The 21,679-nt window shown below is 37.7% G+C and overlaps 1 protein-coding gene and 1 non-coding gene across 5 annotated transcripts in view; one reads left to right on the forward strand and one right to left on the reverse strand.

Moving 5' to 3' along the window:
- The window catches only part of GTF2E1 (general transcription factor IIE subunit 1), a 38,018-nt gene extending 20,103 nt beyond the window's left edge, over positions 1–17,915 (forward strand). For all 4 annotated transcript variants that reach the window (XM_044251469.1, XM_044251468.1, XM_044251467.1 and 1 more), the window contains 3 exons: positions 3,930–4,131; positions 11,425–11,663; positions 16,137–17,915. In XM_044251469.1, coding sequence (XP_044107404.1) covers positions 3,930–4,131; positions 11,425–11,663; positions 16,137–16,564 — 869 coding nt within the window. In that variant the 3' untranslated portion in view covers positions 16,565–17,915. The remainder of the gene's footprint in view (positions 1–3,929; positions 4,132–11,424; positions 11,664–16,136) is intronic.
- LOC122910994 lies at positions 11,739–11,849 on the reverse strand. The gene has a single exon (XR_006385339.1). It is a non-coding gene; the product is annotated as a U6 spliceosomal RNA (small nuclear RNA).
- Positions 17,916–21,679: the final 3,764 nt, after the last annotated feature.

A 21,679-nucleotide genomic window follows, 5' to 3' on the forward strand; every position in this document is an offset into this window, starting at 1 on the left:
TGGTCTCTGAAAGTGCCCATCCATCTTTCAATAGTGAACCTAATCCCACATCAGTGTGGGTTTTTTTTTTTTTTTTAATTCAGCAGGTATTTGAACTCTGATTTAGACTTCATATGATTTATTTTTTTCACTTTTGTGTGGATTATATTCTTTACGTTTTTGTTGAAGAGAAGAGGCTGAGGCAGCCTGGAATAGTTAGAGAATAAGAGAACATACCAACTAAAACCTCTCTAGCCAAGTTTTCTAATTATCCTTTGTTACTAAATGTAAAAGCTGGTTTTCAGTTCTTGTTGACCTTGGAAATTAACACCATCCCATTTCCTCCTTGAGACATCCTATCCTTCTGGTGTACCTTTTATCTCAAGGCTTCCTCTTTTTTGGGTTTATATCTTGATTGCCTGTGCTATTCACTCTTCTTACCTTTTTAGATACTCTGACTTACTTTTTAGCTTTGGTTACCTCTATGTTGTTGATTCTCCATCAGAATTTCTGTCTAAATCCCATTCTTGAACTCTAAGTGGTTATAAGAATTGGCTTCTAAATTAAAAATAGAACGTCCCTATGACCCTGCAATTACACTCGTGGGTATTTACCCCAAAGATACAGATGTAGTGAAAAGAAGGGCCATCTGTACCCCAATGTTTATAGCACCAATGACCATGGTCGCCAAACTGTGGAAAGAACCAAGATGCCCTTCAACGGATGAATGGATAAGGAAGATGTGGTCCATATACACTATGGAGTATTATGCCTCCATCAGAAAGGATGAATACCCAACTTTTGTAGCAACATGGACGGGACTGGAAGAGATTATGCTGAGTGAAATAAGTCAAGCAGAGAGAGTCAATTATCATATGGTTTCACTTATTTGTGGAGCATAACAAATAGCATGGAGGACATGGGGAGTTAGAGAGGAGAAGGGAGTTGAGGGAAATTGGAAGGGGATGTGAACCATGAGAGACTATGGACTCTGAAAAACAATCTGAGGGGTTTGAAGTGGCGGGGGCGGTGGGAGGTTGAGGGAACCAGGTGGTGGGTATTAGAGAGGGCACAGATTGCATGGAACACTGGGTGTGGTGCAAAAAATAATGAATACTGTTATGCTGAAAATAAATAAAAAATAAATTAAAAAAAAAAAGAATTGGCTTCTAATATATCCATTTTGATGGCCAGTGGGCAATATGGATTCAGATATCTAAAGCAACTTTTCATCTTTTCTCTGCAAAGCAAAAAGAACTTGTTCTTTCTCTATTTTGGTAAATAATATCCTTGTCTAGTTGGTTAAGCTAGAGTCTTTATGTTGATGTCCAGTAGTTAAAGACCATAGGGTACTTTGTACCCACAGGTAAACAAAGTTGGGTTTATTGATGCTTTCTGCAGCAAAGGAAGCCACATGGAGTACCATGGAGTTTCTTGTGAAGACCATGCTTTACAGACTTAGAGAATTTGGGTTTTGATAGGTAATTTGGAGAGAATTCAGGGAAATGGTGGTGGTTTGTTTTGTATTGGGTACTGTCAGGAATGGGGATAATTCTAGGATTTGGGTGTCTTAATAAATCTTATCTAGGGGATGAGGACAGGGTGAGACTAGAACTGTAATTGGTAAAGAAGTGACAGTCACTCATGGCAGGTGGAATTTTTTTATGTGATTACACAGAGACCTTGTTTTTGCTTGTACTTTGTCAGACTCAGACAGGCTTGGTTTTGCCTCACTTCCATCATGGGCACAGAAGACTTTAGCTAATGTTGGTAACCTGTGATATTCTGTCTGACAGGAAAACACTGCAGCCTAGCTATGAGTGCTGGGCCACCTCCTTGCTGTAAGGGGCTGCTTTTCTCTCTCATTTGGAATAGATATAAAAGGTCAGGTACAATTTTGGCAGCAGGAAGATGAATGAAGAGTATTTTAGACAGGGTATATGGGCAAAAAATTTGCATGATATTGGCTATTTATGTGAGAAGTGGCAGTGAAACTTACTCTACTTGAAATGTATCAATAGGATCTGGTGTTACTTTGAGTTAGAGATGCCTAGTCTGTTTACTCCTTACCAGGAAAAGAGGGGTTTAGAGCATGTCTCATCCATATGTATCAATCACATATAGAGCTTTTTAAAGCTAAATGTTTGCATGCTTAATGTGGGCCAGGCACTAAGTACGTAGATTATCTTTTTTAATCCCTCAGGTAGATTGGTTTAGAAATGAAAGGTGCATATGTCTGGCATTAGGAAACAAACTGGAAATCCAAGTGAGGCTACTGGTATGGACTATTAAGTAATGTTTAAGAGTGTGAGTTTGGGTTTGACTCCTCCCTACTGACAATTAGTAGTTATGTGATCTTAAGCAATTTACTTATCCCCTTAGGACCTCTGTATTTATACCAACCTCTGAGGGTTAGTGATAACTTAGTAAGTACAAGATATACAATAGCTGCTATAACTGCTTTTATTGGCTCTGTGACTTTGAACCAGTCACAAAACTCCTTGGAGGGGCACCTGGGTGGCTCAGTGGGTTAAAGCCTCTGCCTTCGGCTCAGGTCATGATCCCAGGGTCCTGGGATCGAGCCCTGCATCGGGCTCTCTGCTCCGCAGGGAGCCTGCTTCCTCCTCTCTCTCTCTCTGCCTGCCTCTCTGCCTACTTGTGATCTCTGTCTGTCAAATAAATAAATAAAATCTTAAAAAAAAAAAAAAAAACTCCTTAGAGCCTCAGTTCTGATGTCGCTTTATAGGTTTCGTATAAGGATCAAAAAGTATACATGGAAGTATTTTATAAACAGAAAGCACTATACAAATAAATATAATATCTAGGATATTATCTTTCAAGTATTTGAACTTACTTGACAGGTAAAGGACTGTGGTTGGGTTATGATGTTTTTGGGCCAAATTATAGCGTATTAGGATGAGAAGTTTAGATTTAATGTTGTTGACTTAAGAAATTCAGGCACCAGAGGTGCCTGAGTGGCTCAGTTGGTTAAGCATCTGCCTTTGGCTCAGGTCGTGATCCCAGGGTCCTGGGATCGAGCCCCATGTTGAGCTCCCTGCTCAGCAGGAAGCTTACTTCTCCCTCTGCCTGCTGCTCTCCCTGCTGTGTGTGCTCTCTTGCTCTCTCTCTCTTTCTCTCTCTCTGTCAAATGAATAAATAAAGTCTCAAAGAAGAAAATAAATTCAGCTAGACAGACTTAGGAGCGGGGGGATGAGAGGACAAAAGTGGTGGCATAGGAAACTGGAATTGGAGAGGGAGAACCTAGGGGTTCAAAGATCAGATTGAGGCAGCTGTTTCAGGCTAGGTAATGGTGGCCTGGATTAGTGAAAGAACAGTAGATGTGAAAAATCTGAAATATTTCTAAGGAATTACTACAATTTAGTTATGAGTTAAGTGTGAGGGATATAGAAGTAAGAACAATAAAGACTTCTTGAACTTTAACTTTGGAAGTGGATTGGTTAAGTATGTTTAGGTATAAATGGTTAAGTTTGAAAAAACAGCCTTGTGACAATGTACAGGATGCCTAGGGACTTGGCTTTAGGTATTGTTTGGCTTTCCTTATAATGCAGGCCCCAATTTGTAATGTGCAAAAAGCAAGGCAGTTGGAGAAGGGTACAGGTTTCAGTGGTAAGTTGTAAAAAATTTGGTTTTAAGTATATTTAAATATAAATATGTTAGAAATATGATGAAAAACTTTGCTGTGCTGCAGGTAGAAGTGAAATTACCTTGAAATGCATTAAAAATGATAGATGGACAGGTATGTGATAAGTATTGATTGTAGAATCTCATTGGCGGGCACATTGATGTTCACTGTAAAATTCTTCGAACTTTTCTGCATTTGAAAGTTTCAATAATAACATGTTAGAGGAGGATAGAGGTACAACTCTTTGGTAAAAAACTAGTCTTGAGAATTTCTCTTGCCTGACCTGAGACTTTTGTTTCCTCTGTAGGAACTTTCCGCTGTACTTTTTGCCATACAGAGGTAGAAGAAGATGAATCAGCAATGCCCAAAAAAGATGCACGCACACTTTTGGCAAGATTTAATGAACAAATTGAACCCATTTATGCTTTGCTTCGGGAAACAGAGGATGTGAACTTGGCCTATGAGATACTTGAGCCAGAACCCACAGAAATACCAGCTTTGAAACAAAGGTTAGTGTTGACCTGTGCTCTCACCAAGAACACTTTTAAGCTGACCCATGTTTTAACTCCCAGTACTTTTGAGAGCAGTAGTGAGTAAATAATATACCCCCGACGCTAAAAGCGGGTGTTACAGAGTTTCTCAGTTTTACCACATTTGTCTTATTAACTTGTGCCTGTGATGAAATTTGTTTGTACTGAAAGCAGAATAGTGTGGGCCTTGGGCAAAAATCTTTAAATTGTCAAGTTTGATTTTAAGAACTCAGTCTGCTTAGACCCACTGCAAATCAGCCAATTGTTAGCTAATCCTGAACTGGAAATGCCTCTTAGGGATATTTGGAATTTTCCTAGCCAAGTCCTGAAGGACGAAGTTCTTTGAGGAATAAAGCATTTGTGTGCTCTCTCTCTCTTTTTTTTCTTTACTTTGAAGCTTTAACTGTACATTTCTTGTCTTAGTTTTCAGTGCAACTTCTTTGAAAGTAAAGTATAGTAGTTATTACATATGAGTTAATACTTTTTACTGTGGTTCCCTGTTTTTATTAGTGTGCCTTAAAGTTTGAATTACAAAAGTAACCTTGCTTTTGGTGTGCCATAGAAAGTTGTTTATATTCTTTTTTGGAAAACATAAATGTGAATTGGGTCAGGGAATGTTCTACTTTGCCCATTTTCTGGGCAGAGGCTTATAGTTGCCACATTGAGGCTTACAGTTTATACCTTTCCATAGAACCCAGTGTTGTAACTGTATGGTTTTCAGGAGCACTCTCAGTATTGTATATGCTGTGGTACTGATGTTATAGAAAAGCCAATTCTGGGCAGTCCTGAGCAACTTGAGTTTCTTTTGGATGGTTAAAAACTATCCAATTGTATGGAAAGTTTTACGTCTATATAAGTTGCTATGAATTTTCTAGCCTAATGTCATGGATTAGTTAGGATGCCTTTATCTGTGATAACAGAAAACCAAACTAGAGGTGGCTTAAACAGTAAGAAAAACCTGCCTGCTATCACCAGAAATGCTGAGGTAGTATAGTTCAGAAGTAATTTCACAGCTCAGTTACATACTCAAGGATCTAGATTTGTTCCATCTAGATGAACTCAGCCTATTGGTTTTCCTCTTGGGACCACAAGAGGGGCTAGCCTATGATGGCTGTGTCTTTCTTTCTGCAAGTCCAAAGTAGAAAAGGGAACTGCTTCTTCCTGTTGTCCTCTTTGAAGTTTGAAGAAGGCTTTCCCAGAGGACAACCTTCATCCTACTCTATCCCCCATTGTCTCATCAGCCAGAATTGCTGCATATGTTTATTTCTAAACCAGCATCTGGCAAAGGAAGTGAGATCACATGGTTGCTGCTTAGACTAGTGAGGGTTTACCTCTTAGGGCTGGAGAAGACCCCTGAGTCCTTTGGAGCAAATAGCCATTGGTATTTGAATAAGATCAATAAGCAAAGAAAGAAAGAAACCACAATTGGTAGGCAACTAATATCATCCACATCACAGATACCTTCTAATTTTTGTACTGGTCATTTGGTTTCTTATCAAGAAGTATTTTTTATATCTCTGTTGGCTTAAGTAATACCATAACCCTGACATAGAAGCCTATGAGGAAATTGATTTTACAAAAACATATAATTTTCCAAGCCTGTGGGTTATTTCATGTTGAAATATGCTTTAACATTCTCTGATTGTTTTCTACACAATGTAATAGTATCTGTGAATTTATTCTTGTGTTTCCTCCTCTAAATATAGTTATTTTTCTGTTTATAAGGATGCTTTCCCATTACAATAGCATTCTTTCAGCACACCACCAACATCCCATCTCTAATATTCTCCTTCTTACACAGTTCATCTCCCATTCAAGGATTTGTATTTATAAAAATATCCCTCACTCCATTCCAGAGACAAGTCTTGGTGGTACAGCAATGCTAGAGGCATGACAGTAGCTCTGTATCTAGTCACCTGGTTTCTCATTAGGAATGATGGTTACTCCAGGGATGAAGAAGAATCAGGAAACAGAGGAAACAGACTGATCAGGAAAAGGTGACAGGTTGGTCACTAGGGAAGAAAGGCAGAAATGGAGGCAGGCAAGAGAGCTAGAATGGAGTAGCGGGAGCTGCCAGCCAGAAGTAAGTCCAGTTGCTTTCACGTGGTCAGGAGAAGGACTTTTGGAACTGGGTTAGAAGGTGTTACCTTGGCTGAGATGGCCTCACCAAGCATTTGACAAGCTCCACTGCTTGAATATGACATCCTGGAAATGGTATTGATTTAGCCTTTCTGCACTGTAGGATCTGCTTCAGAGCATAACAGTTGTATAATAGCTGTCTTGCTCCTGGTATAAGAAGAAAAACATCAAATAGGATGGCATGAGAGCTCAGAGATGATAGTAATTAATTGATTAAAAAGGAAACAAGTGGCTTCATTGTTACTTGGGTTACTGATCTGTAACCAATTAAATTCTAGCTAATCCCTAGATTAGAAACCAGAGGCTGCCTCTGCAGAACTCTTTGTAGTCTTAACTCAAGAGCTGATGGACAGTTCCAGCCTTTCAGCAAGTCAACCCATTGGTGATATTTAAAAAGTCTCTCTCTTAAATGGAATTTTTTTTTTTTGTCAGCAATCTCTTCCTTTTTTGTCATCTCTTACCTAACACTCACCTTAAAGATCTTTAAAATTTTAGTTTTGAAATATTCCTCCCTCACCCCTGAGTGAGTTATAGGTCTTAGAAGTTCTAAAATTTCTTAAATAATGTAAAAAAATTCAAAACTGAATTGTCACTTTTGTCATCTTTAAGTAGAATGTGTACATTCTTTCCATAGAAGAAATTTAAATATGCAGGAGTGAACCTACCTGTCTCTCATCTTGATTATCTTTAGTGTCACATTTGCTATTAGATTTGTCTGTTGTAAAGGTAGAAATAAAATCTGTACACTCAACTGTCCATAGTTAAAAGTACCTTTTGTTTATTTTTACTTATTTATTTTTAATTTTATTTTTTTATTTTTTCAGTTCCAAGATTCATTGTTTATGCACCACACCCAGTACTCCATGCAAAACATGCCCTCCATAATACCCACCATTAGGCTCACCCAACCCTCCATCCCCCGCCCCTCCAAAACCCTCAGTTTATTTCTGAGTCCACAGTCTCTCATGCTTTGTCTCCCCCTCTAATATCCCATGGTTCACTTTTCCTTTCCTTTTCCTAATATCTTCCATGTTATTCCTTATGCTCCACAAGTAAGTGAAACCATATGATAATTGACTTTCTCGGCTTGACTTATTTCACTCAGTGTAATCTCCTCCAGTCCTGTCCATGTTAATGCAAACTTGGGTATTCATCCTTTCTGATGGCTGTGTAATAGTCCATTGTATATGTGGACCATATCTTCTTTATCTGTTTGACTGTTGAAGGGCAGCTTGGCGCTTTCCACAGTTCGGCGATTGTGGCCATTGTTGCTATGAACATTGGGGTACAGATCCCCTTCTTTTCACTACATCTGTATTGTTGGGGTAAATACGCAGTAGTGCAATTGCAGGGACATAGGGTAGCTCTATTTTTATTTTTTTGAGGAATCTCCACAGTGTTTTCCAAAGGGGCTACACCAACTTGTATTCCCACCAACAGTGTAAGAAGGTTCCCCTTTCTCCACAACCTCTCCAACACTTGTTGTTTCCTTTCCTATTAATTTTTGCCATTTGTGTAAGGTGGTATCTCAGTGTGGTTTTGATTTGACTTTCCCTGGTGGCTAATGATGATGAACATTTTTTCATGGTTGTTAGCCATTTGTATATCTTCTTTGGTGAAGATATACACTTTGGTGAAGTGTCTGTGTCTTCTGCCCATTTTTTGACATGATTATATGTTTTTTGGGTGTTGAGTTTGAGGAGTTCTTTATGGATCTTGGATATTAGCCGTTTGTCTGTAGTGTCATTTGCGAGTATCTACTCCCTTCCTGTGGGTTGCCTCTTTGTTTTGTTGACTGTTTCCTTTGCTGTGCAGAAGCTTTTGATCTTGATGAAGTCCCACAAGTTCATTTTTGCTTTTGTTTCCTTTTCCTTTGGAGACATGTCTTGAAAGAAGTTGCTGGGGCCGATATCGAAGAAGTTACTGCCTATGTTCTTTTCTAGGGTTTTGATAGATTCCTGACTCACGTTGAGGTTTTTCATCCATTTCGAGTTTATCTTTGTGTATGGTGTAAGGGAATGGTTGAATTTTATTCTTCTATACATAGTTGTCCAATTTTCCCAATACCATTTATTGAAGAGACTTTTTTTTTCCCCCCACTGGATATTTTTTCCTGCTTTGTCAAAGATTATTTGACCGTAGAGTTGAGGGTTGATATCTGGATTATCTTTTTAAAAAGTTCTTCCAAATTTAAAGATTTTTAGGGGGGCACTTGGGTGAGCCAGTCAGTTGAGCATCTAACTCTTGATTTCAGCTCAGGTGGTGATCTCTGGGTAATGGGATCGAGCCCTGTGTCCGCCTCTGTGCCTCTGTGCTCAGTGGGGAGTCTGCTTGGGATTCTCTGTTTCCTTCTCCTTCTGCCCTCCCCCATCTAAAATAAGTAAACAGATCTTAAAAAAACTTTTTTTTTTGTTTGACTTGGGGTGAAATCCCTCCTGCTTCAAACTGGAGTAAAACTGATCTTGAGTTTCCTTAATGGAGTACTGAAAATGAAAACTTTTAAAAGTAATCCCATGTTAACATTTATTTTAAATGTCCTGTTCTTTTTCTTTACTCTTCTTGTTCTCTACTCAAGTACTGAATACTTGTTGACCTTCAGAATATAGTTTTCAGATTTAATGCTAAAGATGGAGCGTAGGTGAAAACAGTGTGTTCTAGGTTATATAGAGAGAAAAACAGTAGCTTCAGAAAGAGAGAGGAAATCATTTAAGAGTCTGGATGAAGGAGAGAAAGATAAGGACAGATGTAGTTGGCCAGGTCAGAGCTAGAGAAACATTGAGTGGGTGTAGAGAGACAGAAAAGGCATAAGGCTAGCTCAGGGAGACACATTTGGGGCAGACAGGCTCAATGCAGCAAGATAAGGATGCTGACTGAGGATGGAAGAGACATGAAAAGGAGTCAGGGAAACTGGGTAAGATAGGAGAGGGTCAGAATGTTGAGTGAGCACAGAAACAAACACAGATCAGATTGAGAGAGAAAGGAAGAGAAAGAAAAGTGAATGCTCAGGGGAGATCTGAATTCAAAAAGCTAATTTATACCAAAGTGCAAACAGTAAGATTCTAGTGAAGGCAGTGACACAGCCTTTTAGAAGACAACATGGAACAGGATAGAGATAGAAAGTGACTAGGAACAGATAGGGATTAAATTGAGACAGACACAGTAATAGGGCAAAAAGTAACATTAGATAATTGTAGAAAGAAAGAACAGGTAGAGAGAAACCAGTTATTTGCATCTGTAACATAAGACTTTTAAAATATAATGTGCAAATAGATAGATGGGATATGGAGAGATGCCTAGTAGGCCTAGACTCAGAATGGGAGAATAATTAACTGGTACAAAAGCTATGTGACAGAATGGTTTACAAAGCAGCCCTGGGTACCGCTAGAGGCAGGAGTTGACATGATACAAAGGCTATGGGAAAGAATGGTTTATAGAGCAGCTCTAGGTACCACTAGAGGCATGGATCATTGTGGTTTGGATGACTGGAAAGAGCACTTTTTTTTTTTTTTTTAAATACCAGAAGTGGGAGGGGGCTTGTAAATATCCAGAGGAAGAACAGGAGAGATAGGATAAGCCCATGATTACCGCCAGAGGATGACCAGACACAGTATTCTCAGGGAGAGATGTAATTGGCCCGTCAGATACATGGACAGAGATGAACCTCAGAGAAACCTCAACCAAGCATGAGACCAAAAACTCAAGTAGATACAGTGGTCCCAGGAAGAAATGAAGAGCAATGGAGTAAGCAGAGATGAAGTAGGACCAAAGAAAAGGGAAAATAGTGAAGGTTTCTGAGAGAGTGGAGTTGGACAGGGCATAAAGCCAAATGAGTATTTATTCATTAGGCACAATGAGACAGGTCTCCACGCAGAAGATAGTCTAGGATCCATAGAAGAGATTCAGAGAAAAATGGAAGGAAGTAGAGGAGAAGTGGGCCAAGAGAGTTAGTAGACACTTAAAGGAATATAACAAAAGGTATCAAGAAAGACACAGAGCAGGTACTAAGTAAGCAGATAGTTCATGAAACATGGAGATAGTTTATGGGATAAAACATAGAGATCAAGGGAGAGTTATGCATAGAAGTTCATGTAGAGAACACATCAGTAGCAGGCAGAGAAAGACAAGGCCTTCAGCTCAGGTCATGATTCTAGGGTCTTGGGGTGGAGCTGCATGGTAGGATTCCTGCTCAGTCAGAGACTGCTTCCCACCCGTCCCCTCCCACCACTTGTGCTTGCTCTCTCTCTTTCTAATGCACTGCCTTCTCTCTTAAATAAATAATAAAATCTTTAAAAAAAAAAAAAAAAAGAATGAAGAACAGATTGAAAGTGAAATAAGTAGATAAGACACAGAACTGCCAAAGACTGAAAACCTGACTTAACTAACAGAGATGAGGAAACATAAAGTAACTAGGGAAAGATAAGGAATGATCAGACCTGGAACAGGCAAGTAGGTCATAGGTGGTAGAGATAAAAAGCAAAGCAAAATAGATCATGGTTACTGCAGGGTGGAAATAATGGTTGGGGATAGATACCAGGGTCAGCGTAGGTACAGAAATGGGACAATACGACTCAGTAAAAAAGAGATTAATTGTGCATAACGATATACCTTGTTTGGTGAATAGCAGGAGGGAAACATTAATTCTAAGTTGAGGCCTGGTTTTGTAGAATACTTTTTTAGTTTCTCAGCACACAAAGAGAAAAAAGCTCACAAAACCACTCTGAATCCTTGGTTGAGATGAGAGAGGTTTTTAAAAAGGTAACATGTTTTGTTTGGGTTTTTTTTTTTTAAACAGAATACTCATGAAAGGTGTGACTGAGAGATTTTTGTGAGCTAGTGTCTTTAAGTGGATTATGTCACCTTTATTATTCTCCCCTCTTAAGTAGATTTATTGAGACATCTTAAATTATGAAACCTCATTCATTTATATACGTGCCAGTAGACCCAGTGTTTGAGAAACTTAATACAAATATGATACCCTGTGTTATAAGCGATTTCTCAGAATTGCTAAAGCGTGTGTATATGATTGCTAGATAGCATTTATTTCTTCAGTAACCACCTCCCCAGTTGTGCTTCTTTTCCAACACTAAGACTTTACTTTTTCTTCTTCTTGCCCTCTTCTCATCTTTTTTATAGCAAGGACCGGGCAGCAACTACTGCAGGAGCTGCTGGCCTGCCAGGTGGGCACCACCGGGAAGCATGGGCCACCAAAGGTCCCTCCTATGAGGACCTATACACTCAGAATGTTGTCATTAACATGGATGACCAAGAAGATCATCGAGCCTCACTGGAGGGGAAATCTGCCAAAGAGAGACCCATTTGGTTGAGAGAGAGCACTGTCCAAGGAGCATATAGTTCTGAAGAGATGAAGGAAGGTAAGAGTAGAAGTCATTAAAATGAATTTATTTTGGGTTCAGTGGAAAATGGACTTAGTGGGCAATTCTTAGTTTTATTGGTAATTCATTATATCTGTTTTACAAAACATCCTTGCGCAGGGGCCATGCTAATCTTCTCTGTATCGTTCCAATTTTTTTTAGCATATGTGCTGCCGAAGCGAGCACTATCTGTTTTACAAAACAGTTGTGATATGCCAGGAAGTAAGAAATTAATAAGCATTAAAACTAACCAATATAGGGGCACCTGGGTGGCTCAGTGGGTTAAAGCCTCTGCCTTCAGCTCGGGTCACGGTCTCAGGGTCCTGGGATCGAGCCCCGCATTGGGCTCTCTGCTCATTGAGAAGCTGCTTCCTCCTCTCTTCTCTCTCTGCCTACTTGTGATCTCAAATAAATAAATAAATATTTATTTATTTATTTATTTGTCAAACAAATAAATAAATAAATTTATATTTATTTATATGTCAAATAAATAAATAAAATCTTTAAAACAACAACAACAAAAAACTAACCAATATATACTTGTATTAGCCTTCAACTTTGTTGAAATAATAAGTAAATTTTAAATCTCCATTTTTAGAATTAAGAAATTAACCACTTCTTTGTCTTAATTTCATGGAAAAGTCCTATTATGTTCAAAGTGGCCAAATTCACCTCTTCTTTATTCTTCTGTTACCCTAACTTATATTCCTTTTTATTTCTCTGAATTGGGAACCAAAACTATATGCAGTCCAAACTTGTTTATATTGTCTCCTCATAAATACCAATGTATTTGTGCTACCTGAAATATATAAAAAGGAGCCACCTGGTTAAAGGATTAAGGATTCTTATCAGCCAAGAAGATTGACAGAACTCCATATTAGAGGATTTTAGAACTCTCAGTGATCCTCAAAGACTTAAGAATTACATAGTAACCAGCAGTTTGAGCCCTGCAGCAATTTACTTTTTAAACCTGTAAAGTTACTGGATTCAAAGACTTTTGGGTGGTGATGTATGGGAGTAAAAAAAGTAGAAAATGTGAGGCTCAGACTGGACAGAGATTGCTCGGAAACTGGGAAGCAGAGATGAAAGGGAGTTAGTACTTCTGGTTAGGTTTTGTTGGCGGTAGAGTCTGCATGGCCCTACACTCAGGTTGGGTAGGTATCATTTCTAAGACATCACCTGAGTATAGTTCTTTAATCCCTGAAACTGAAAGCTACCTGTTTTTTGGTATTTTTCCTAACCTCTTCCCCCTTTATATTAGCATTTCTTTAACTATGTATCCTAAGAATTAAGTAGTAGTATGGAGTTGGGTAGTGATAATAAAATCAGGTAATACTTCTAGTAGGATTCTTCTTGGTGTTTTGATTTCAATCAGAAAAAAAATTTTCTTTGGCATTCATACTTTACCCACCCTCCTTAGCACTGAAAAGCTTGGCTATGATGTTTAGTTATATTGATTCAAATTGTTTCACTTTATATAGGAGTGATAGTGTCAACTATTTAGTAGGCTTGTTTTCCCCAACTTGGCTTCTTGCTTATTCTTAAAGCTACCAAACCTTTTCTTTGAACTTAGAAACAAAATTGAATTAAATGAAACCATTGTTAGCCCATGTTATATGCAGTTAGGTTTATAAGCTTAACATTCAATGTTTACAATTCCTAGAATGATAGAATTTGAATCATAAGGGCCCTTAAAAAGTTATCAAGTCTACCCAATTCTGATTTGTGAATATTTTCTTTCTGTATAAAATAGGATAGTATACTCTCATGTCTAAATTTGTATTAGGTTTTGTGATAGGATAGGCTCTATTGAATGTGTGAAGAGAGTCTTGTTTGTCCTACACTTAATTTTCCTCAGACTTCAAGTTACTTTAATATTTTTAGAATTTTACAGACCTTAATCATGTGCTCATTACTATACTGAAAGCATAGTGATCTATTCTACTTCTCTTTCCTTCTACTTTCCTTACAAATAGTCCTCTTTCCTGAAGTCACCTACATCTACATTTTTTGGTTTTATTTAAATTGTCTTTTTCTGGACCTTCTCCAAGCATAATATACTTTACTTTAGATCTAGTAACCAGAACAATATATGTTTATGCATGGATCCATCATAAATGATTTGAGTTTTACTTAAAATATCCTTCTGGTTTTTATCTAATACTTTGTTACTTTGGGTCAAGAAGCAATATTTTAAGACCAACAACTTTGGAATCGTGTACAGGGATTTTTAAAGATCCTCCCTTGCTCTGTATCAAGATAACTTGGACCAGGTCTTTCAATATGTTTTAGATTGTTTTTCTATGGGCAGATTTTCTTACCCTTGCCAATATAGAAATAAATCCGCCAGTTTTCTGCCCACTCTTAGCTCTTCCTGTGTTTTTTTCTTTCTTTCTTTTTTTTTTTTTTTTGCCATCAGCTTGGCCTTATTTAAGCATCCAAAATTGCTTAGCATCATCAGTGAACTTGACAGTTTCCCATTATATATGTCTTTTTTGTAACTTATAACTTAAATAAGACTGTTCCTAGAACTAGTGTTTCTACTTTACCATCCAGATATTTGCTCATTTATCCTCATTTTTTGTTGTCTGTCTTCATCTGTAGCAGAGCAGTTCCTTTTTTCCCCAAACCTCTCAAGACCTTTGTCATAAATCTTTGAGATAGGATTTAGTTTACAAAACTAAATTGCTTTTCCCCTAATTTTATGTTTACTTTAAACATTAATCAAAGTACTATGTTGATAATATTAAGCTTATTGGAAATTTCTTATAGGAGTGATGATTGCCTTAGAGACAATTCCTTTTTTTTTAACTCCCTGTTGCAATACTGCATTGGCAGTATAAGGACTCTTGGAAGGAGCCTCAGCCTTTAGCAATGTTTTAAAGTAGTAAACTTTGATTTTAATTGTCATTTTTACATCCATGGTATCAAAAGCCTATATTCTCTGACTTGAACTTTTAACTTCTTAATTCCTGTTTCCTTTCTGTCTCTTAAGCTGCCCAATCTCATATCTCAGGAGTTCTGCACTTTCTAAATTGTGCAATGTTACACTAACCCATTCTAATATGTGAATGAGAAGATGCTCTCACTTCATTCATGGCTGGAATTGGTCATTTCTGAGCCTTTTCTTGGTGATGATGTTGATGATAGATAACACTAAGCTAAGTGCCAGGCTCATTCTAAACACTTCACAGATATTCACTTAATCCCCACAATTATCCAGTGACACATGTACTCATTTCCCCCCCCTTTTTGTACTTGAGAAAATTGAAGCAGAAAAATGAAGTAACCTAGCCAAAACCGTAGTTAATAGGTGTTAGAATCAGGATTTGAATCAAGGAGTTAGGTTCCAAACAACATTTTTAATCCTTTTATATGTTTTAAATAGCAGTATACTTGGTACTCAGAATACAAAATATAAGTGTTTTTCTTAAATTTTCATCTGTAATTTTTCAGGCATGATATATACACAAAATGATAGGAGGTGTGCGGTGAGAGAACCTTCATTCCTGATACTAGATTCCTTTTTATAAAGAGTTCAAAGTATGTGTAGTTTGTTTCAGGAAAATAAAATTGCATTTATTCACTCATGTATTCATTTGGTGCCTAATAAGTGGTAGGCACTATTTTGGTACATGGGATATATCATTGAATAAAAAAAGAGAAATATCTGCTTGTGGAGAATGTACCTCTTAGGAAAGGAGGTAACAGGGACTGTAGACAAGAATTATTATGTTAGAAAGTAAGTGCTATGGGGGAAAGAAATAGAGCATTGGGAATATAGGGTGGGGTGAATTATAAGAAGGTGACATTTGAATAAAAACATACAGGATGTGAGGGAGTTAGCTATGTAACATAGAGAAAAAATATCCCAGGTAGAGGAAACAGGGAGTACAAAGGCCTTAAGGTCGGAGTGAATGTTACATATATAGGGAATACCATGGGGCTACTGTCACTAGAGAAGAATAAGCAAAGGGAAAGAGCAGAGGTAAGTAAGGTGAGCATGTGAGCAAGAGGGGTCCCAAATATTATTATATTATTGTATTATATTATATTATTGTAAGCTTTTGGCTTTTACTTGAAGCAAGATGAGGAGCCATGTTTTGAGTTCCCATTTTACCAGCTACAGTACTTGGTCCTTCTTAGACATAATTACATATGTTCTTATCCAGAGCTCTGTAAGGTAGATGTTCTTATCACTCCTTTTTATAGGAAAAGGTACTGAAATTCACAGACTAAAAACTTGCCCAAAGTAGTACAGCTTATATCTGAAAGGACCCAGATTCAAATTCAGGCTTTTTTATTCTTAAAACACATGTGTTTAAACCATGCTACTTAAGTTCCAGTTTGTGCAAAGTATTTTTAATATCTTATGGACAGTTCCTCAAAAACTGGAACTAGTGAAGTCTTATAAGTTATAAAGAAATGCCTTTTCTACTTAAGGAAATTGACATTCTGGTTTTTTCTTTCCAGGTGGTATAGATATAGACGCATTTCAGGAGCGTGAGGAGGGCCGTGCAGGGCCAGATGATAATGAAGAGGTCATGCGAGCACTACTCATTCATGAGAAGAAGACCCCCTCAGCCACAGCAGGCTCAGTGGGGGCAGCTGCTCCCGTGACCACTGCCAATGGCAGTGACTCAGAAAGTGAGACCAGTGAGTCAGACGATGACTCCCCACCTCGACCAGCAGCTGTGGCAGCGCATCATCGGGACGAGGATGAGGAGGAGGATGATGAGTTTGAGGAAGTAGCAGATGATCCCATTGTTATGGTGGCTGGCCGTCCGTTCTCCTACAGTGAAGTGAGCCAGCGGCCAGAGCTGGTGGCCCAGATGACACCAGAGGAGAAGGAAGCATACATAGCAATGGGACAACGCATGTTTGAGGACCTTTTTGAGTGAGCTTTCCCTACCTTTTCTTCCTTTCTCTAATGCTCATTTCAAAAAGAAATTTCTTACCGTTGAAGGAAAGTGTTTAAGTGGTATTCTGCCCTTCTCAAAGTAAAGCAGCTAAACAGTAATGGGAGAGAAGGTTTGATTTTTATGCCAGAAGCTTCCCCACAGGGTGGTTGGCTATCTAAGCATTTCCTTCCCTGCTGTTATTACAGTATTAATATCTTACTGTATTTCATATTTACCCTAATCTTTTTCCTTTTTGAGACCCATTTTTCTCCCTTCTGAAATGAGTGCAGGAGATCTGTGCAGTAAATTCTTCCCGTCTCCCTGTAGAAGCCCACTATGATCACTAATTCACTGATCACATCCTTTTAAAAATCTGGTCTGACCAAGCATTCTAAACAAGTCCCAGTATTGCTGCCAAGCAGCTTGGCAACAGACAAATTATTGATGAGAGACAAAAAAATCTTAAAACTGCATATTGCCACATGGTTGAGGATTGGAGTCAATATGTGAGGGAGGAAGAGGGATAGGTATGCCTAAATCTCTTGATTAATATCTAAACCAAAATTTATGTCCTTCAAATTGACTTGACAGAGTCTGTTGTTTTGCTTAATGCCTTTTGGTTTAGATGTTGGATGGTAGAAAACAGAAAGTATACTTGGTAAACGCTTAAGAAGAAATTAGGAAAAAAACATGGATATGGGAACAAGGAGTTCCTACAGGGTTGAAGAGTGGAGAGCATTGGGAACAGTGCCTTTTAGAATCGCCTGAGTTTGTGCTGATTTGTAAATCCTTTATCGAAAGCTAAGACTGGTCCCTTTCCTTCTCCTGTCTTCTACAGTTCTATAAATTGTCTAATGAGGCCATCCCAGCAGAAATCAGCATATAACAATTGATAACTTCTCTCTTTTCTCTCAACATCATTGAAGTCCTTCTTTGTCTCTCTTTTTGATTCTTGTCAGACATGATGTTTTAGAGTGCATCCAGTACATTGTTGAACATTGTAACCTCAAGGAACATAGTTTATTTTTGGTTCTGATCTGTAGCATGGTATTATCCCCTAAAGCAGAACTTTAAAAATAAAGAACTTTCATGCGAGGGGCTATAGCAATTGTATTTTTTATAATATTTTTTCCTTGCATTGTCATTTTTAAGTATTTATCATTTTATAGTACATGTGTGAAGATAGATTTTAGAGTATCTGGTCCTTGTATGAAGGGATGGTTGCATTTACCTAGGCTGTATTCATGACTGATTATTGACAATAAATCTATTTTATACTGACTGAAATTTGTTAATTTCTAGGTCTGTAACATCTTGGAGCATAATTAAAATGAATACTCTTCCCATTAAAGCAATGTTTCAGACTTCTTTCTCCTAATAGTCATGTTTCAAGTAACAGATGCAGTTGTTACATGGTGTAATTTTTTTCTGGCAATAAGCTGCCTTAAGACTTTATGTATGTGTCTTGTTTGGATGGACCTATTCAACTTTTAAACATTGTTTTTAAACTTTCATAGTTCTAGAAAGAACTTCATTTAAATAAAACATGAATCAGGTGTTTAAAAACATAGTTTCAGGGGCACCTGGATGACTAGGTCAGTTAAGCTTCTGACTCTTGATTTCACCTTGGGTCATGATCTCAGGGTTGGGCTCTACGTTGGGCTCTGCACTCAGTGGGGAGTCTGCTCAGGAGTCCCTCTCTCCCTCTGCCCTTCCTCCTACTTGCTTGCTCACTCTCTCAAATAAGTAATCCTAAAAAAGAAAAAAAGAAAAAAAAACGTAGTTGTAAGAGAACTCTAAGCTCTTTATTTTAGTCAATAAATGTTTCTGGATATTTTTTCTGGAGTCTGACAACTTGCATCTTCTACTTCCTAGAGCTACTGTTCTAGTTTTTCTTTTTCTGTTATCTACCAGCTTCTCAGAGAATCATATAAACTAGTTGCATATTTCTTTCCTCTCTGTTTGCAGTTCGTGTCTTGCCCGATTACTACACTGAAATGCCTTTCTCCATCATAAGTGTCCTATGTAACAAACCTTTACTCCTCAGTCTTTTTGGTTGTTTTTCAGTTTTTGATGCTATCAATCCATGCTTTCTCTTTGAAACGTTTTCATTTGGTATCCTAGTCATTATGCTGTCTTGGTTCTCCTCACTTCATTGCTATTCCTTCTCAGTCTTCAGGCTTTATTTCTTCCTCTGCTGTACGTATGAGCATACCTCAAGGCATGGTTTGTTCTCTTTTTGTGTGTGTGTGTATGTGTATGGAATTTGTGCTACAGAAGAATGTCGGGAGTGAAGATACAAGTATGAATAAGTATTTATTGCAACAGTGTTTGAAATGGGATATAGATACATGGATGTACTAAATATGTATTGATCAGAAATTAAACTATGTTCCTATGTAGTCCTGTAGCTATTAAAAAGAATATATTGATGGGAAAAGATATCCATTATGTGTTAAGTATTAGGAGGATTGTTTTTCCACGTGTGTGTGTGTGTATAGAAGAAAGTTTCTAATAGTACTTACTATGTGTCTTTACATATATTGACTCATTTACTCAGGTTTGTATAAGCAAACCTGTGAGGTAGATATTTGTATTTAAAGATATATATAATTAGAGATGACAATTACAGTCTTAATGTGTTATAATGGAAAAGATACTCCCATATTAGAAAAAGGATCCAATAGATATTTAAAGAAGTGCATGTAGAAAATGTGCAGTAGCATTAAAGAAATAGGGTAACAAAAGCAAACTTTTTATATTAATACTAGGGCTTATAGGTGTGACTTAGGTACTTTTTAAAAACCCTGGGTTCATCATTTCCTTAAAGAAAGGTCTCTGATTTTCAAAATTAATAGGAAAATATAATTCAGTATGTAAAATTTTGGACTTCAACGACATACCTAAGAACTCCATAGAGTTTGAAATTACTTCATCAGACAGATTTAGGTCTACTGAATGGCACTATAATCTGTTGAGAAAAGCCAGTCAGTGACAAAAATGATTAAAAATGGGAACCCTGCCAATTGTCTGCCTCTGAAGCTCTAGTAAGGGCAAGCTCACACAGGAGGTTGGTCAGTAGATGTAATCACAGTGTCTGTGGATCTCAGGGTGGCTGGAATTGTTACTACTTTCAGCCTGTAATAAGGGATGGCCAGGAACTCATCTCCGAAGTTGGCTATGTTATTATTATTCAAGTATCAGCCGCCCAGGTGTCTCAATCTTTCACTCCCCTGTAAGATTTAAATAGAACACTTTTCACATCATGGGATACTTCTTCCAGTTTCATTCTCTTTTTCTTTAGTGGGGAGAGTTGTGGAAAGGGCTCCTCCTATTCTGCCTACTTGCTTCCCTGGCTTCTCTACCTCTTCCACACCACCTATTCCAACTCCCATGACCCATGTAGCAGATATTCACTGAAGTTTTTATAGTAGTGGGGAGGAGGTGGGCAGCAATGGGCCATCTTGTCTAGGCATTGCAGAGTCAAGAAATACAAGAGTAGATCATATAGATCCTTGTTCTTAAAGAGTTTCTATTCTACCATCCTCACGTTTCATCCCAAGTAGAGTCCTGCTTTCAAATCTTGCTAAAACTTCAGCTTCAGCTTCCTGTTTCCTTCTCTTCATTACCCTTTTCCCCCAAAGACCTTGGAAAGTTATAAACGTACTAGAGGAAAGAACATTTCTTTATTTTATTTCTATTTCAAGTAGTACCTCGAAAGCTCTTATGTCCAAAGTGGCCTATCCAAGATGTTTCCCTAACCAAAGAGCCATTTTCCCACTCTACAGGATCAGCATGAGAGGTTAACTGATTTTAAAAGGAATTTTTTTCTCTACCCATGCCACTAAATAATATTATTCATTATCCTTTGCCAAAAGTAAGGTGATGAATAAACAGTCTAGGCCTTTAGGTGATCCACATAACCTTATATTTGGTGGAGAACTGCTTTCATTCTATCTGCCCTTGAAGTGGAAGACTTTTTCTCATTTAGTTGCCCCTTTTCTCCAAAATAATACTTAAAGAGTATTTCCACTACTTAAGGAGTGTTAAATTTAGATGATTAAAAAAAGAAATTGTCCAGTTTGGCGTGCCTCCAGCTCAGAAGACTAGGTTCTGGTCCCAGTTCCAAGTTAAGTAGACACTTGCAGGATGACACCTGATGCAGTCTTTCTGGGCCAGTTTCTCAGCTGTCAATAAGGAGAGGATTATGATAGAATCACACTGATTCCTTTCTGCTCTGATGTCTTATGGAGGTAAATGCGGCCTAATAATAACAACACAGCTGAGAAGTTTTCTGATGTGCAATAGCAATTCAAACCAGGTGAAGGATATTTCATTTGAGGGACTGCTGTAGGTGGTTTAGGTTTATAGGTTTAGGTTTAGGGTTATTTATAGGTTTAGGTTTAGGATTATAAGGCAGCAAACTTCACCTAAACAATTGCTAATTAGGTTTCTCTTTTCCTATCTTGCCAAGGTGCTTCATTTCTATCTGAATGACTGAGGAAGAAATAATTGAATATTTCATAACTCTTTTTGGTACTGTTTTGAGAGAATTGGACACTGAATGGGAACAAGATTGGGAAGAGCAGTTCCTTTTCTTTCTACCAGTTGGTTCTATGGCTAGCTTCCCAGCCAGGACAACAATAGAAAGACTTAAATATATATTTTCTTGTTCTCTTTATTCCTAAGTCTAAAAAAGTAAGAAGTGGAAATCAAAAATAAATATGAAACTCTTTAGAATTTAGAAATAGGTCTAATTCCACCTTCTATTTGTTTAGCATTTTTTTGTTTCTACCAAAGCTATTTCACAATGTGTTATCTCTAGCGGATCACTAGCTGGAATGCTATCAGTTTTTCTTTAATTACCTAAAACTTTCTTGGGGAAATGAATATTTTTAGAAAGGAACTGGTGTATTGGTCAATTTACTGTCCATTCTGTTGGCCTTTTATATTATGAAAGAAGCAAACTGAACAAGATAATTACAGGTACTCTTAAACCACATAAAGGCAAATGAGTTGGGAAAAGAGTCATGAAGTTTTATTTCTTGCTTTGAAGAACTAAAGGAATAAACTGATTCTGCTGTGCCCTCAAGGAGAGAAATGAGTACCTTAACT

This window comes from Neovison vison, chromosome 6 (assembly GCF_020171115.1).
Source record: "Neovison vison isolate M4711 chromosome 6, ASM_NN_V1, whole genome shotgun sequence".
NCBI lineage: Eukaryota > Metazoa > Chordata > Mammalia > Carnivora > Mustelidae > Neogale > Neogale vison.